Genomic DNA, 18,604 nt, shown 5'->3' on the forward strand with positions numbered 1-18,604 from the left:
AGTATTGCACAATAGGTCCTCGAGAGAATGTTTCTCCTGGATATTCATTTGTTTTCAGTTAAATTATTATTTTGTTGTGACTCAAGTCGCCTTTCACTCTTTCTTTTACAGATCAGACCCAATTGACATCCAATGGTAAGAGCTGCCTGGATAGATCTTCGCTATGGAGGAACCTTGGAAAGGGACGATCAGTTCTATTTGACTGCTCAATAACGTCAGGCCAATGTGGAGAGCCCCCAGAGACAACCGGGACCCACAGCCCCTCCCATCCCTGTACTGAATCCCCAGTGCAGAATGATCCAGGTTAGAGAATTCCTAACACCCCTACTTCAGGAGTAAAACGGCTATGCATAAGAACAATCAGACTAGCAATCTGTTTTGAAAGGATTTTCTCTGGATTCAAAAGACTTCCTAGCCAGTGACTTAAAATATAAAATCCAATTTTCTTGTGACATTTAAGACTCTTCCAAGTGGTGGATAAGGTAAAATCGCCTTCCTATCGAGCTGTGGAGAGGTGGCAGTAGTTGCCCATGTGTAGCAAGAAAATAGCTGCTGATAGCGGAATAACGTAGCCTCAGATTGTCGGGGTTCGTTTCTTGACGGGGCGAGGGATCCCACCGCTACCAGCAACGAGCCCCAGTCTGCCTCACCGAGTCACTCCACTCCCGTCCAAAGGCAGACGCTCTATCAAATGGCATGGGCCAAGTTCTTCAGGAAGCCGGGGGGCAATCTCGCCAAATCCTACCAGCCGGGGAGCATGCTGTCTCTAGCCCCCACCAAAGGCCTGCTGAATGAGCCGGGGCAGAATAGCTGCTTTCTCAACAGTGCGGTGCAGGTGAGTCCTAACTTACCAATAAATAGTAAATTATTACTGCATGTTTTCTTCATATGCAGCAGAGGTAATGGCCATGAACAGAAATGCTTTGTTTTTTAATGGTTATGTATCCAGAACAATGGGATGGATGTAGAGACACTGTTAATCTCTGATTAGGGACATTAGTAATAGCTTAATGTAAATTGCAACAATGCCAAGTCCCTTTATTGCAAACCTGGTAAGCCGAGTCAATACAAAACATGTTCTCATTTCCAGTAGGCTACGTCACTCATGTTAGCGTTGCATAGTTATAAGAAAGCAGTCGACAGCATGTCCCTCCGGACAAAAATATTTACCAACACCAGGATTACTTTACAGCCTCAAAGCCCATATCTTAGTCACTGTAAATTCGTCAGTATGTCCCGGCAAGTTACTGGAAGGTTGTTTTTGGCTCGTGGGATGGCAGTTGGCGACAGGGTTGACGGGTGTAATCATCCCGCAGTGAGGTCACTCTTCCAGGCCGTGACTCAGGGGGCGAGACATGGCTGAGCTGGGTGAAGATCTGACACCCAGGGCTATGTTTCCAAGGAACAGTAGCCTTCCTTCCCCTCTTTATTTCCCCTCCCTCCCTCCTTCCTCTGTCCTCCTCATGGCCTGACTCAACCAGAGACCCCCTTTTAAATCTTAGCACCATCTACCAAGGAAGGCCATCTAGCCCCAAATCCATGGTTGAGAATGTTTGAGGACAGGTGAAGTAAAGCTGGATAAAGCTTGATTTCCACCTATAATTATTAACTGGCCCTCGAGTGTCACATTTGGAACTGAAAGAGTGTTTCTAAAACAAATCCCATTAAAAACCTGTCTTTCATCAAAGGTTATCGGGAAGGATTAGCTGGGCAAGTCTGGGTTATAATGAGAGTTTGGTTTGGAAAATGAGGAACTTAATGAACATGACAATACTTTCTCAATAATATATTTTCTTCAATCCATTGTTCAGGTGCTGTGGCAGTTGGATATCTTCAGACGCAGTCTGAGGCAGCTTCCCGAGCACGTCTGTCTCGGAGACTCTTGCATCTTCTGTGCGTTGAAGGTATGCACCCTACATCAAGTCTTACAGTTGTTGCAAGCAATCACAATATATTAAAGTTACTTTTTTAGGACTTTATTGTTGCTGACACGTAGTTGTTCCTTGAACTGCTGTTAATAATTCATTTAAAATGTTTTCATTTTCAGGTTCTTGAAGGTCAGTTAGGTTTGTTCAGAAACCTCAAATTAAATGAATGGTCTGGTTAATTCCCAACTTCTTTCCTTTTCCGCAGGGCATCTTCTCCCAGTTCCAGCACAGTCGGGAGCGCGCTTTGCCCTCGGACAACCTGCGTCATGCCCTGGCAGAGACCTTTAAGGACGAGCACCGCTTTCAGCTCGGTTTCATGGACGATGCTGCAGAGTGCTTCGTAAGTTTCCCATGGTGACCGACCAAGCTTACCGGCATAACCCAGGTATCCAGGGGGGGGGCCTCTGAGCAGAGGCGACTGGGGCCTTCCCAGGGAAAGACTGGAATGTGGGTTGGGGACATATGAGGGCAGACGTGCTGTAACAAAAATTTCAGCAAAGTCACCGTCTGAAAGAGCCCTGTCCCCTCTCCCACCAATCTCCTCGACACAACCCGTAATATATAATGGTGGCGGGTTATGGAAGCAGAAGCACCATCTTTGGGCCTTTACGGTTTCCTCACTGTGTATGCAGCATCACTCCCGAGTGATTTAAAGATGTCTCTATGAGCCCTCTGAATGATTCATTATAACCATAGCTATTCAGTCCACTTGTGCTTAGTTTGGCTAACTTCCACTGTAGTAGTAATGCTTTCTTACCCTGTTCTTTTTAACACTCATTCTAGACCCAACAGAGAAAATGTCATTACAAGCTCAGACCAGGAATGTTCAGACGCTTCAACACCAACTAAGAAACATCCAGGATTTAGGAATATTACTGTACATTACATCTAGTTTTAGACTTCATCTTCACTAATGATTTTGTTCCTCTTTAGCCATAGGGCTTAGGGGACGGTACACTCCAGTACATTGTGTTCTGTCTGCCAGTATTGTGTTTGACGCTGTAGCGAAATTGCTGTAAACCTACTCAGCACAAACGTACACTCATTTTCTGTTCAGCGCAGCAGCTCTCGAGTGGGGAGGTCATTCACTCAGGAGGGCTCATTCTACAGTGGAGGATAAATGGATTTGAAAATTAAGTCTTTTTCTCTGTAGAACAGGAGGTGATGAGAAAACGAGAGGCCAGCCAAACCAAATAACCAATAAGCCCACTCTACGAGCTCCCCGGCAACACAGGGAACTACTCACACAGGCCGTTTGTAAAATTTACCTCAGATTCCTGTGGTTTCTGTCTCGTACTGGAGTTTGTTTTGAATAAACAAGGATTTAGAAAGAACCACAATCCAATCAAATCCAAGGTGGTGGTCAGAAGGTCAGGTGCCAGACAAAACAAAAAACGAAATGTTTGTTCTGTAACCAATGTCACCATTCTCAGTTTGGCAACAACCCTGTTTTAATGATATAGCTAGAATAGAACTGTAAAGTGAGATCGCAGGTTTATGTCCCTTTATTTTGACCTACAATTTGGTCAGGCATGTCATCTGAATCATCCCTGCATATAGCTATTCTCTCTTTATCCTAATGACCTAATAACCATGTGAATCTTAGGTTCACGTGCGTAAATTAAAGACAAAATCAAGGCCCTTTAATGCTTCAGCGGTACGACTTGGATTAATTTCTGAGCACAATTAGCCAGTGTCAGATTAAATGGCAGTGAAATTATGAAGGTCTAAAAGCAGCCTGACTCTTTCATAAACCCAGTGGGATTCTGTAGCAACATGGGTGAGTTTCAAGTGGAGGCCGCTTGCACTCAGACTGGTTCCTTAACTACAGTACTGAGGCACCGCATAACTCCCTAGCTGTTAAATGTCACAAAACAATACAGGTTTATACAGATGTATCAGGGGGGAAAGTATTGGTTTACCAGACATTATTTTTCTCTTTACTGGTACATTAAGGAGATAAGTGTATAGCTGAGGGTGAGTTGAGGGTAATACATGCTGAGGAAAATTAATTAGCTGATGATTGCTAATATTTCAATAGAGGGGGTTGATTACCAAAGTTTCAATTTGGAAATGTGAATTTTCCTTTTGATAAGATCAAGCTAACTTTGCTAATGGTGATTCGGTGAAAACTATTACCTGTTTGTTTTGACCCATTTCTTATCGGCATGCTATATTTCCACAGGAGAATATTCTGGAACGGATCCACCTGCACATTGTGTCTGAGGAGACAGATGCCTGCACCTCCAAGTCCTGCATCACACACCAGAAGTTTGCCATGACACTCTACGAACAGGTTAAAGGAAACTCCTAGCATTTGGTAGCATACACACACAGGTCCATATCCAGTTGCAGGCACAGGGATCACACACACACACCATCCGGGGGTACAGCAGCAGCCACATGGATCACTGTCTGAGATGGGAGCTACCCAATTCGTCACGTCTCCAGAGTGGGGCTGCTACTCTGGAATACAGAGGGGGGTTTTCCTCAGATCCCTCCCTGCCAGTATGATGTTCTTCTCACTAAATCCCAGAGCAGTCCTGTCGTTTACGTATCAGACAGCTTTGATGCAGGGTTTGATGGTGATGCATAGGCGGCCAACTCTGAGAGCAAGTAGATATGCAAGATCTTCTTCCAGCAGGCTTTTACACACCTGATTCAATTAATCAGCTGCTCAACAGGTTAGTGGAATCGGGTGTCGTGTGGCTTTGGGGCCGCTGGTGTCAGAACGCGTTGTGGTCGAGTGCATTGTAGCGGAATAGTTTGCTCTGCTACAGTTACATTAGGGTTGGAACAAAATGCCTGTATACCCCAGTAGCTCTCCAGCAGGAGGGTTGCTTTGATGTTTCGGTAGAGGCCCTATAGTGTAAAAGCCAGCAGTGCTGTGGCCCAGTGTTGAGAAAGGAGGCAATAGATGAAGTCTGGAGACTGGACACAAAACACAAAACACAACCCAACCCGCCTGCCACTTTTCCTCTCAACTGACAAACACTCCGCTCTCTCCCATTACAGTTCACACAAACACCCTAAAGTAGTAATTTCCCCATAACTGCCCCCAAACTACTACACCTCGTGAAATGACACACTGACTTGATAATTAGTGCTTGGCAGTGGCTAAGCGGCACCTAGCTAACGGCCATGTGTCTGTGTTGTGTTCCTGTTCCCCTCTCCCCTGCAGTCTGTCTGCCGTAGCTGTGGGGCATCCTCCGACCCCCTGCCCTTCACTGAGCTAGTGCATTATGTCTCCACCACTGCCCTCTGGTAAGCCATGCTTACTGACGTCACACAAAACACACATTTCTCCATGTTCCTCTTAGGGTTACTGAGTGACTTTTGTAGCTTTGTCGCTCTCTGTAAACTCTCTCCATATCTTTCTCTCACACTCTTTCTGGTTCTCCCAGTCAACAGGTGTATCAGAGGCGGGACGAGTCATTTGGAGAGCTGCTGCAAGCGGCCAGCACCATCGGGGATTCCCGCAACTGTCCGGTAAGTGTCTGTCTCATCAAGCATTAATAAAATCATACATTGATGTCAATAGGAGTTTTGTGCAAAAACTAGCGCACGCATATCTCAAGTCAGGATGCAGCTCCATTCTCATAACACTAAACAACTAGTAGGGGGGCGAAGTCGGAAAGTCACTAGCAAGACAACAGCAGACCCCCCCCCCCACTGTGAAGTCATATTTAGGGTTCTTGTTACTTAGTTGTCTGGTTACTTTGCTTAGTTAGTGCTATCGTCCCAGCTCTATTAGCTAACTATCGCAATATTTTTTTCCCATGGCAAAAATGAAAACACAAAGCCGATCAAACTCTTTGGTCATTTAAAAACCTCCTCTATGTAAAATATTGTATGTAAAATATTTTGTGCTATCGCTTGGAAAATAAGTAAATGTGACTCTGGATGACAACATAATGATGTTTGTTTCCAACATTAGGGCTGTTTTCCTAAAGATGTGAAATCCACTTTCTGTTTTGTTTCCTTGCCACAATTCAAACGAGTATCGCAATACCGGTATCGTCCCGGCCCTGTTAGCTAAACTGGTTAGTTATCTCTGCACCCCTAGTTATCCGTCTCCTCCCTCTCTCGCTGTCACCAGAGTAACTGTGGCCAGAGGATCAAGATCCGCCGAGTCCTCATGAACTCCCCGGAGATCGTCACCATCGGCTTCGTGTGGGACTCAGACCAGTCAGACCTCACGGAGGACGTCATTCGCTCACTGGGGCCACACCTCAACCTCTCTGGGGTAAGGACGGCAAGCCAGCAGGGACAAAAAGCACAAATGGATTATATTACTGCAAAGATCAGTTCAATATTGTAGCACAGTCTTTCCCAAACTTGGTACGGAGACCCCAAGGGGTGCACGTTTTGTTTTTTTCCCCAGCGCTACACAGCTGATTCAAATAACCATATCATCATTAAGTTTATATTATTTGAATCAGCTGTGTAGTGCTAGGGGAGAAGAAAAAAAAAAACATGCACCCCTTGAGTTCCCCAGGTCCGAGTTTGGGAAATACTGATGTAGCGTTTTGTCAAAGGCAGTCTGCGCTTGTGTTTCGTTTTAATGAAAGTAGTGGTTTGTAGAGAAAGTAAAAAAGGTTCAAACACAGTGGAGAACTGTACTTTTCCAATCACTTTGTCATAAAAAAACATAGGGCAATATAAAGTTGGATCTTTGATCAGGGACAAGCCAAAGACCTGTGAAAAAAAAGTTAGTGATGGCCAAGAACTTCCACATAAGATTAAAACATGTTTAATTCTCCACTGTCAGCCCGTAATAAAACAGATTAGTCAAGTAGTGTGATTAAAATTGCCAAGGCAGTGATTGCACCCAAACCAAATGGCTGCCTCGCCTCCCCAAAATGTGAACCCTGGAAATAGGAAAAACAACAATAATACACTATTTGGAATTGGTCGAGCTCCTAAAATATGGTTCAAATCACTGCATTCTGGTTTTACTCTATTTGCTTTCTGTCTTTTTTTGTTTGTTTGTTTGTTTGTTGGAGCCTCCACAGCTGGTGTTCCTTGCCCTGGTTGTGTTAGGGTCAGTTTATTTTGGTGCCATGGAGCATATGGGGGAAATAAAGTGGGCTTTATCCCTGCGTAAGTCGGAGCGTTGCGTAAGCAGTGCGTGGTGCAATGCCCAGTTGGCCCACGCCGCTGATCAAAAAGCCCCTGCTGCATGGCCAGATCGTGTCAACACCCCCTCAGTGCCACGATGGAAGAGTACAGTGTTTGTGTGCGATCGTTTGTGAGAGAGAGAGAGAGCGAGTCAGAGAAAGGTTACATGTGAATGTGTGTATATTATGTTTAAGAGAATGGTGCGTGTCTGGAAGGTGTGGTGTGTGTGTGTGTGAGTTCATGTTGGAGTACAGAGTGTCCTTGGTATGGGCGTACAGGAGGTTTCATTTATAGCACTCAACTCTGGCTGACACTGTCCCTGTTCCTTCAAGAAGTAAATGATTGAGCTTCACTGAAACCTGCTACAAATCTAGAACAAACTGTCATAGGCCAGGCCCAACATATTACACAACACCATCTCCCTTGAATACTACAAGCACAGATTCCTCTTTTCCCCTCTCCTTGTTTTGAGCGCATGCATTCCAGAACTGGATTAGTCTAGCTAGTCTAGCAGAACCCCCCCACCAAGTACCACAAAGGGCTTGATTCATACTCGTACTATTCATGTGACTGTGCTGGGTGTTGGAGAAAATCTCCCCCCTGCCTAGGAATCCATTGTCCCCCATGGCCAAAGAGAACCAGCCATTCAGGAAAAACAAGAGGCTATTTCACAACCTCCTCATCCAGCAGTCTATTCAAATTGGTGGGAGGATGACATTATACTGACGATTGCCTGAGCTGCTAGAGATGTGGCAATTTACCATGCAGGCGATGCCAGCAATAGTCCAAGTCGAAGGGCAATTTTACTGTCCAGATGCTACTGTGTGGATGACAAACATGAATGTTTTGATAAAATTCTGTATATCTGACTGAGAAGGTTCTACTTTGTGATAAGACTGTTAGTCCATTGAGCTAAAGTTCAGGGAGCCAACCTAAGTCTTTAGGTCTTAGGCAAGATTACTCATGGACAGGGTGGGAGTGTTTTGGGCAAAATTTGACCAAATAAGGTCATTTTAAATTTGTGTGCGTGTGTCCCCGCAGCTCTTCTACCGGGTGACAGATGAGCACGCCAAAAAGGGAGAGCTTCTATTGGTTGGGATGATCTGTTACTCCAGTCGCCACTACTGTGCCTTCGCCTTCCACACCAAGTCCGCCAAATGGGTGTTCTTCGACGACGCCACGGTCAAAGAGGTGAGGGTGAGGGAGGGGAGGGGAGAAAGACATACAGTCCTCCTAGTAAGGGAGTAAAAACACTACACCTCAACCGACACTCATAGCATCTCACTCTTTTGCTGTGCTGACATATGCTGCTCGGACCATACACGTATACATGCATGGACAGGCGCACGCCGCACACACACGAGCCTCTGTCTCGTTTGCTGTAGTGATGCACTCTCTATGACACTATGACAAGAAAAAGGAATTCAAGTAACTAAAGTAACATTTTTGTTGGTAACTTTCTTTAAAGGGCTTCAACCAGTTGATTTGAAATAAAATTTGAAATAAAATCAGAAATACAATCTGACATGAGAGGATTTTCCAGGAAGCCGATGTATAATATCATGGGATAAAAATCTGCTATTATCTGGAGCTAAAGCCTCCCTAGACAACGACTCAAAGTGCAGAAATGTACTTGTCTGAGCTGATGAAAAAGGAGACTGTTTTACAAGAGAATTAGAGCAGGGAGCTCCCCGAGCCATCTCTTGTCTCCACCATCTTCTTATAAGGGCCACATCGATCTTTCTTCGCCAACCCTGGGTTGATGAGCCTTCAGTGGGGTTGAACCAGTCTGCAATAATCACCACCACCAACACCCACACATGTTTGCAAGGGTGGACACACACACACACACACACACACACACACACACAACAGCAGCACTAGTATTAGGTTTTCCCAGTGGAAGCACCTTCAGTCTTTCCCTAGTTAATTACATCATCAGTCATCCACAGTTGAGTTACACTGTTTAGTGGACTTCCTCATTTCAGGATATCAAATTGAAATGACTGATGGTAAGAATTGGTATGTTGTGTGTGCATGCATACGTGAGAATGATCATGTACAACACTGGGTGTGTCTGTCCAGTCCGTTTGATTGGACTGCGGTGCAGAGGCTGGCTGGCTCGGAGTCAATCCAGCAGCAGCTTGTGCTGTGTATGCACTTCAGCCCGACTGGGACAGAGTGCTACAGCATAGCACCCGAGCCAACCAAATAACACATCATATACCTGCTGTGTTGCTACTCATTCTCTTACGGCCTCACACCAAGTAATGAGCAGAAATACCCTACAGTTTATGTATGGCTTTTAAAACTATATTTATATTTGACATTTATGGTTGCGGTTTGTTGACTGTCGTTCTTGTCATAATTGCTTGTATCATTTATTGCAGCAGCAGTGGTTCAGCGGTTCCACTAAGCCTATGTTGTTTTTGTCCCAGGCGGGGATCAGTGGCCAACATGAAAAATGTCAACTTTGAGCACCCTCTCCACATCTTTTAATTAGACCCCCCCCCCCTCCCATTTTACTGTCACATTCCTTTCTTGCTCTTTCTCCTCCCTGTCTCTCTCTCTCACACCTTCTGCTCCTTCTCCTTCCTTTGGTTATTTAAGGTGCACACTAGCATCTGTTAGCCTCCAGTCTGCCTCTGTGGCGTTTTGTGGCACTTAACTCTGCTCAGCTAATGTGATTGTGAAACTGCTTCAACGCATAATATTCACTTAAGATCCAAGACAAAGGGACAATGTGCTTTCGCAGTGCACAACAATGTCTCCTTGGACAAAGAGTTTCGTGTGGAATTCTAAAATGAAATTTCCTCCCTGAACCGTTTTTTTTTTGGTGACAGGCCTGGTCTATGGTCACCATATGTTTTTGAGGGTAGTGGGTCAAAGAATGTCCCTGAATTCAAGCAAGCATTTTCAACATTTTTCCTCCCAGGGTTTTTGTTTGTGCACTATCAATTTAAATGAGGCATAAGATAGTATGTACTCTGAGGATAATATTTCTTAGAGCCCAAGCCCTTTAAATATATGAACCAATTCAATTACAAGGCAGCATTTTCTGAAAGGTGTACTCCAAGGTACCTAACATTTACATAGTTAGGTTTTGGCAACTGATGCTCATCAAATAAATAGTCTCTTCAAAAGTAGTAATGTGTATTGACTGGCACTAAATGACACATTTGGCTTCTGACAAGACCTCTCTGTCTAATGAGATGAGGAAACTGGTCGGTGCCAGGAAGACACGAGTAACATTTTATTTTCTTGTCACATTGGGAAAATGCCAGTTCGCCTTCTTTGCCTGTCAAGCAGGAACACACACGCACACTTCATGTGCGTCTCCTACTGACCTCCCAGTCTCCTCTCCCCTATCCTAGATTGGGACCCGGTGGAAAGATGTGGTCACCAAATGCACCAAAGGCCACTTCCAGCCCCTCCTCCTATTCTACTCCAACCCAGATGGCAGCGCCATCTCCGTAGACGACACCTCGCGCCAGAACACTGACCACTCCTGCTACAAGTCCCCCGTCAACGGAGACGTCCAAGGTATACATCGGACAAAGGGACATTCTTTTTTTCGTTTATAGGAAGAACTACACACTACCCCTAGTCATGGAACTTTTACAGCACATTGAGGGGAAATGACTGCTTTCAGTTTGCGTATTAAAATTCTGCACATATTTATATTTTTTTTTTCAGGATGCCAACAATATTAAGTCAAATGTACAATCTCTTTTCATGGTGTCATCAACCCATGATGTGACTTCAGGTGTTTTTGCGATGGCGACGCAGTCTCTATCTCATGGTCTCTGACTTGAGACAACTTCAGACCAAATGTGGTCTTGGTTTAGGTCTTTTGGAGACCAGATTCAAGTACATGTTGCAGTGTTGAATTCTGTTTTGTTAATGTGATTGGGTCAATGGGTCTGTTCGGGCCACAATTTTGGCATTTTGAAGTCTCACAATTTGCTTGACATTTTCTTTTTGACTGTATGACCAGAAAATACGTGCAGTTGACAAAAGTGACTGACTTTACAAATATGTGCTGGACTTCAAAACAAGTTTTGGATGCCCATCACTTCAGTTGGATTTATGGTTGCAAAATTCCAGTAACTTAACTAAAATTCCCCAAATCCTGTTTGGAGGATTCCTGAATTGCCTGCTTATTGTTTCCTGATTCCAGGAATATTTCCAAACTGGGATTTCTGGAAAAACTGTCAAGTTTTGGATTACTGTTTTATTAGTGTATTAGCTAATGGTGTTCCAACCTTTTCCGTACCACTCAATCAATACTTGATTTGAAACCGAACTACGAGAGTTCATGAGCAGAAGGCATTAAACAGTATTTTTTTTTTTTTTTACTTCGACCTTGACCATAATACCCGTCGCTGTTGGCAATTGCAAGAAGTTGTACATTTGTACAGCTGAGCATTTCTGTGTGAGGATTAAAAACCTCTGGATTTGTTTGGGGTGGGGTTTATCCCCCTTAATGATCTGCTCTCTAACTCTCTGAGCTGGCCTCGCCCCCAGGTCGTGATGGTGACTGCGGCTCACTGGCCTTCAGAAGAAAGACAGAAAATGTTCCGTTACATTTTCAAAAATGTTGTTAATTGGGTCGCGTTAAACTATTGTTTTTTTTTTTGTTAAAATTTTTCCAGATATTTTTGGAATGAACTGAATCGTAAATGGTAATAGGAAGCTTATTAACATAATACCTAAGAATTGATCCCCACCCTGGTTTGTCTCACCAGTAGAAACGGATCCATGAAGAGACATAGGCTATCCATATGTTAAAAAAAAATAAAAAGATTCTGTCCCTCCTCCTTTTCGACCAACCAGCGCCCTCCTCTCCACTTCCGGGCCCCAAGAAACTGGACCTGACCAGGGAGAACCTGAATGCCCTGCTGGGCCCCAGCAGCTTCAAACCGAATAGCCAGACCCCTTCCACCTTTACCAGGGGCAGTGGCCAGACTGGCGGGGGCCGTGGACCAGGTACGACAAGGGGTTGGGTGCGGGGGGGATATGATGTGAGACAGGAAGAGGGATGGGTATTTCTACACATATCTTTGGAAAATTGGTATTATCAGAGTGAGACATTTGGGAGGTACATGATAGATATTGAGAGAAGAGACTGAAAGATGCGACGGGGTTAGAGGTAGAGAAGATTGCAGGTAGATTACAGAGTTACTATAGGGGGGGGTGGAGCATGGATAGAGGCAACCAAAGCGCAAAAGGGTAGAGGGACAGACTTTGAGAGGAGGAGTAAGGCCTGGGAGGGAGAGGGGCCAGAGTTTCAAAAGTGACCTTTATGATGGAAGAGGAAGGGAATGAGGACACATGGGAGTGAGGGATCGGGAGCACGTACACCTCCAAGGAGAAGAGGCAAGCGAGGGCGCACAAGAGAAGCAAGGAAAGATCCTAAGGGTCGACTCTTTTAAGCACCCTATTCCCTATATAGTGCACTACCTTTAACCAGGGTCAAAAGTAGTGCACTATATTGGAAAGTGGGTGCCATTTGGGACACAGCCTTAGTTATTATTGCACATATCTTTGTTATTACGAAGGATTGCGTAATGTCTGTCCTTGTTTTGGTCCCCCTTTGTTGTTACTCCCTGCTTAAAGCCATCAGCTCAATATGATGCATTTTGAATGTTTTCTAACCCCCAGCACTGGAAAAGTTACCAGTCGCTCAGGGCTTTTGAGAACAGCACGGCCACCCCGAATGACTGAAAATAATAATAATAGCAGTCAAGTATCTTGTGGGAAAAGTGATGAATTGTCCTCGTGACACTTTATCCAGGCAATAGAGTGACTGTGCAATTTGCAAAATTGTCTCGTCATTGATTTCAATGCGAAGCCGACACCTTCAGTTCTTAATCACAGAGAACCTCTTTGAGCACATTTTCTTTGCTACAAAGAGTTGTTTGGCATTTTCAACGACCGCAGCACATGCTTCTAGTTCTATCCATCGTATCTGACTTTCTCCTACTTTACGAGAGAAGAGGCTACAGAGATGAGACTCAGGGAGGATAGAAGGAGAGAAAATATCTTCCGCGGGTTCCATCTCACTGCATTTCCCCCCGTGAAGCAGAAAAGCTTGGCGTATACATCGGCACATCGATCGGCCCTAAACTTCTCCTTAAACTCAGCACTGTTCAATGCCTCCAGGGGGCTAGTCGGGATGGAAGGGAAGAGTAGTGGAGGTGGAAGATGGGGTGGCCTAAGTGGCTGTAGTTTGTGTTGGGATTAGAGGTACAGTAGAAAGGACTTTACCCCTTCGTGCTTGACGACGTGTTCCTTTTGGTGTGTTCTCCTTGTGTTGTCTATTGGAAATCACTTTGTTTCTCAAAATGACTGAAATAGAATGTAGTCTAGAATGTGTTTCTTTCTCCCTGCTGAGCAGTGAAGCTGGGCACCAGTGATCCTAAGAGCCGTCTGAAGGACATCTCCAGAGAGGTGGTCATGAAGGCAGGGGAGGTCCGGGGAATGCACCCCTCCAGGAGAGACCAGGACCGGAGGAGACAGGACGCCCGCTACCGAGGTATGGCGCTACACACACACACACAGTTTACACACACATGTCCTTGGTCGATGTAAATATCATAGAAGAGTGGTATTGTCTTTAGGACAGCTTTTTTTTAACTTATGACATTTGTGTTTATGTAATATGTAATTGTTGTATTGTGTGTGTGTCTATAGTTTTGTTCAATGTTGTGTTAGTGTATATAAGTTGTTTTGTCTGAAACTTTGCTCAGCATGTTGCTGTTGGACACGGTCTCTCTTGAAAAAGAGATTTTAACTCGGTGAAAAGAAAACCGGTATAAAAAAGGTTGAATAAAAACACATGCACGCGCCGCACACACACAGGGAGGAAAAGTAACTGATATGAAATTATAGTGGCATTGCACTATGCATGTACACACACCAATGAAAATAGAAAATGATCCTTGACACAATGCTCTAAACAGAACACATACAATCCATCATTACCAACATAAAAATGCACAACAAACCAGCATTCCACTGTAATGGCCTACCAGGCAGGGTGGTTTGGGAGCAATGTGTCAGGACGGGGATCATGTCTCCCTCCCTTTTGAATCAGGCCCTTCCACATACCGTTCTCTATTCTCTCACTACTGGGTACTGTGGTAGTGTGTATAGCGTGGTAGTGTGTATACCCTGTTCTATTTGGATTCCTAGCTGCTGTCTGTAGCTGCTATTTCAATGTCTTGAGTGTTCACACGACAGTGTTAGTAGAGTATGTGAGAGTAGGATCATGGAACTCCTGGCCCTGGACCTATATCGCTTATATCTAGGCCAGCAATAGAAATAAGGCAACATCTATGGCCACATGAGACCCAATACCACCCTCCTATTGTCTACCTTCTCCCATCCAACCATAAGTAGTCCCTCAAAGGTGTTGTGGCTTGCTGTGTGTGTTGGTGGAGGACTTACAGGTAGATCGATTTGAAAGCAATCTCTAAAATTGTTCATAAGAACGGATCTAGGCTCAGCATACCCAAGGCCTAAACTGAACCATTGGAGGAAAATGCCAAATTGATCATAGGTCAGTGTCTACAGGCAACTTCACCCCTTTCCTCCTTGGTCTCTAACCCTCTGTCGTATTTCTCTCACCTGTCCTGTCGTTACATTTCTGTGAACACCAAACGGGTTGGAACTAGGGGCAAGGTGCTCGGAACTGAAATTGAACTAGCCCCCACAGCCACCCTGTTAGCACCAGGCTCACGTCCCATTATGATTGAATGCACCAGGCTAACAGAGGCTAGCATCATGGCTTTGATGAATGGTGAGGCTGGAGGTGAGTTAATGTAAGTGGAATAAATCTATATATAATACTGCTCGTGCCCAGGCGAGCTCTCTTCAAAGGTACTTGATCGTTTTAGTTTCAAGTTTTAACGCTATACACACGATCAGTTCCACTACCATATTTACAATATGCAGGGATACTGGAGTGATGGAGGTAGATGTGTATAGGGGTAAGGTGACTAGGCATCAGGATATATGATAAACAGAGTAGCAGCAGTGTATATGATTATTGTATGTGAGGGAGGGTGTGTGTGTGTGTGTGTTGGGCCCTATGAGCGTGCATAGAGACAGTGGAAAAATAAAATACAAGGATCAACTTGGATAATCCGTGTAGCTATTCTGTTAGATATTTAGCAGTCTAATGGCTTGGGGATAGAAACTGTTCCGTAGCCTGTTGGTGTCAGACTTGATGCACCAGTAGTGCTTACCATGCGGAAGCAGAGAGAACAGCCTATGGCTTGGGTGGCTGGAGTCTTTAACGATTTTCCGTCCCTTCACACTTGGAAAAATAGCAAAACAAGAAAGTTAGCGTTCAGGTCAAATAGGGTGAGTTGGTCTCAATGGGAGACATTGGCTTCATTGCAAATGGTACCCTATTCTCTATATAATGCTAATAATACTTTTGACCACAGGGCTTTGGTAGTACACCATGTACAAAATAGGGCTCCATTTGGGATATTGCAGTTGGTGTTACCAGGACACGTTTTCATCTAGCACAGTGTAACTGTGTTGACATTTAGCTTCCAATCCTAACTGACAACCATGCCGTGTTAGTATCGCTACGCGCATAGTTAGACCGTCTTTGTCGCACGTGTGTACACATGCACGCACACACATAGCTAGACCAGTTCACAGAAACGCTTGCATAGATGGACACAAGCGCACAAAATCGCACATCAAATATCACACGAGTCTCTCACACACGCCATGTGAACAGAGCAAGTTACGTTCGAGGTGATTTAACTCCCAACCTCAGGGGAGGTTCCATCCTGAGGCGCTGTGGATTGTAACCTCTCATAACTCTCTCTGCACACCTGAGACCTCAGTGCAGGCCTCAATCCTAGATCACACGCCCTGTCACGCTATTAATTAATATTAATATGGGGATTTAGACACACTTATACCAGACCACTTCCAGTTTAAAATGTATATCCAGATCAGGACATATGAAGAATGTGTTGGAATCAAAACCCACAACCCTGAAATGGGAAAAACAATGCTTCATCCAACAGAGCCATTGGACCCGGTCATCCTAAAGATGAGTAATTGTCCCTTAGTGCGTCTTCTGTTAGTCTTTGTTGAAGCGCTCTATCAGTAAATAAAGTTAGACGGAAATTAGTAGGGCATATATTTAGCAAGTTACTGCATACCTTACTGCATACTCCTCCCCCTGAATAACATATCACTGTACTGTTCCAGTGGAGATGTCCAGTCTAATCATATTTTTCGAAAGTGGCCGGCATGACTCTGTGTCCTTGAAAGACAAACACTCGTGTAATCTCACACACACACACACACACACACACACACACACACACACACACACACACACACACTGTCCTCAAAGTCATACACATCTCCAGGCCACAAACTCCTCTATTCAAGGAGTCATGGACAGCCAGCAGGGAGTATGTATACAGGCACTGTGTACAGACACACACGCACACGGCCACCTTTCATCATTAATATCTCCACAGATGTCACAGCGTGAGGTTGCTACCCATACTGCTATGCCACGGAGACACACACGGCATCCCGGCGTCCATTATTTACACCTTCCTCTTGTCTACAGACGTACAACAGACCACAACCTCATTGTTCCCATACTCCACTACACCCCTGCGGTCTTCCTTAGCAAACGCTGGCTTGGAATGACATTGAAAGTCAGAATTGTTGCACTTGGCAATGTGTCACAATACACTGGCATTTGGCATTAAGGGTGGCAGTTTGGATACTACGCCAGCTCGAGGGCAATGTTGGAATCAGCTTTTCCCACGTAGAAAAAGAGACTTTCTTAGCGACATCAACCAGAAAAGGTTATTTTCCTAAGAATTTTAAGGTCCTCTCCCTTTGCACCCTACTTTGGCCTCAGATGAATTGATGCGACTCAGTGGGTTTTGTTTGCCTCTTTTCGGACAAGCCTTGGCGACTTTGTAATGACAGAGGTCGCCCAACATGTTTATTTTGTCTCATATTGTAAGAAAAACATGGAACAAATTTGTCTTGTCATGTGGAATAACAGCTTCTTGCAATGAAGCTCTAAATAGGTTTTGCTAGAGGATTTTGTACCTCATTGTAGCCAACAAATTGAAGAGGACAGCAGCTTTTAACATGTAGGGTAAATTATATTGAGCAATATCTGTAGAAAAAGCTTACCACATCCTTGTAAGTAGCAGAAAGACCTCTAGGACAATGTCCTTACAAAATGTGTGCCGATGTCTTCCTAAATACTACACTTGAATACATTCTCATAAAATTCCGCTCTCTTTCCTTCAGATCCAATATCAGAGAGATACTCGCGCTCTGCCTCCCCGCCGGAGAACGGCTTCAAGCAGTACCTGGATACGCGTCTGTATGCCAGCCAGGGAAAAGGGCCCACCAGGACAGAGAGGACCCCCCACTTTGGCGGCAGGTGCTCCTCTCACGAGGGGCATCCTCACTCCCATTCCAGGGTCCAGGTACTACCAGCCCTGCCCAGCGGCAGTGAGGGTTCCGGTGGCGGCCATTACAGCCGGAGACTGGAGCAGCTTTCTAACGGCTACGACACGGACAGCAGCCAGGAATCGCGGGAGCGCCCTGGGAGCCGGGAGGGCGGCCGTAACTCCAGCTCCAGCAGCGGTAGCAGCAGCAGGCCAAGTCGGCTATGGAAGCCCATGCGCGAGGTGCTAAATGTGGATAGTGTGATAAGCGGTGGTGGTGGAGGGAGTCAGGAGCACCGGCAGCACAGCCCCCATCGGAGACCCTCCAGCCAGGAGATGGCGCCACCCTCCCACGAAAGAGACAGGGCACAGGACCAGGACTTCACATGGGACGGGCGCGAGGAGCACAAGTCCAAGAGCCTGATGACCATCTACGAGGATGAGCAGCGGCCCGAGACGGGCGACAGCCGCAGTTCACTGGAGTCAGAGGGCAAGGACAGGTCAAAGGTCAGCACGCTGAAGGTGCGTAGCGACAACTGGAAGATCCAGCGCACCGAGTCGGGATACGAGAGCAGTGACCGGCTTAGCAACGGCTCGGCCAACCTGGACTCGCCCGTGGTGGAGAATTTCACGTCCAAAGAGCTGAGGACCAAACCTGAGGTACACCTGACAAGGTAAACAGGAGTGTTATTTTCTGTCTGCTGTTGATTCTCTTATAAGATCATTTGAAGCACTAAGACATTTAGTTAATATACAGTGCATTCGGGAAGTATTCATACCCCTTGACTTTTCCCACATTTTGTTACAGCCTTATTCTAAAATGGATTACATCATTTTTCCCCTCATCAATCTATACACAATACTCCATAATGACAAAGCAAAAACAGTTTTTTAGAAATCTTTGCAAATTGAAATATTACATTTACATAAGTATTCTGAGCTTTTACTCTACTTTGTTGAAGCACTTTTGGCATCGATTACAGTCTTTGGTATGACGCTACAAGCTTGGCACACCTGTATTGGGGGAGTTTCTCCCATTTTTCTCTGCAGATCCTCTAAAGCTCTGTCAGGTTGGATGGGGAGCGTCGCTGC

At 45.1% G+C, this 18,604-nt stretch overlaps 1 protein-coding gene across 2 annotated transcripts in view; it reads left to right on the plus strand.

The window, feature by feature from the left end:
- LOC106608611 (inactive ubiquitin carboxyl-terminal hydrolase 53) overlaps positions 1-18,604 on the plus strand; it is a 59,456-nt gene that overhangs the window by 23,473 nt on the left and 17,379 nt on the right. For both annotated transcript variants that reach the window (XM_014206643.2, XM_014206644.2), the window contains exons 2-13: positions 112-835; positions 1,812-1,904; positions 2,134-2,268; positions 4,114-4,224; positions 5,110-5,192; positions 5,333-5,417; positions 6,028-6,174; positions 8,091-8,240; positions 10,424-10,592; positions 11,886-12,038; positions 13,450-13,587; positions 17,370-18,186. In XM_014206643.2, coding sequence (XP_014062118.1) covers positions 692-835; positions 1,812-1,904; positions 2,134-2,268; positions 4,114-4,224; positions 5,110-5,192; positions 5,333-5,417; positions 6,028-6,174; positions 8,091-8,240; positions 10,424-10,592; positions 11,886-12,038; positions 13,450-13,587; positions 17,370-18,186 — 2,225 coding nt within the window. In that variant the 5' untranslated portion in view covers positions 112-691. The remainder of the gene's footprint in view (positions 1-111; positions 836-1,811; positions 1,905-2,133; positions 2,269-4,113; positions 4,225-5,109; positions 5,193-5,332; positions 5,418-6,027; positions 6,175-8,090; positions 8,241-10,423; positions 10,593-11,885; positions 12,039-13,449; positions 13,588-17,369; positions 18,187-18,604) is intronic.

Source organism: Salmo salar, chromosome ssa07 (assembly GCF_905237065.1).
Source record: "Salmo salar chromosome ssa07, Ssal_v3.1, whole genome shotgun sequence".
Classification (NCBI taxonomy): domain Eukaryota; kingdom Metazoa; phylum Chordata; class Actinopteri; order Salmoniformes; family Salmonidae; genus Salmo; species Salmo salar.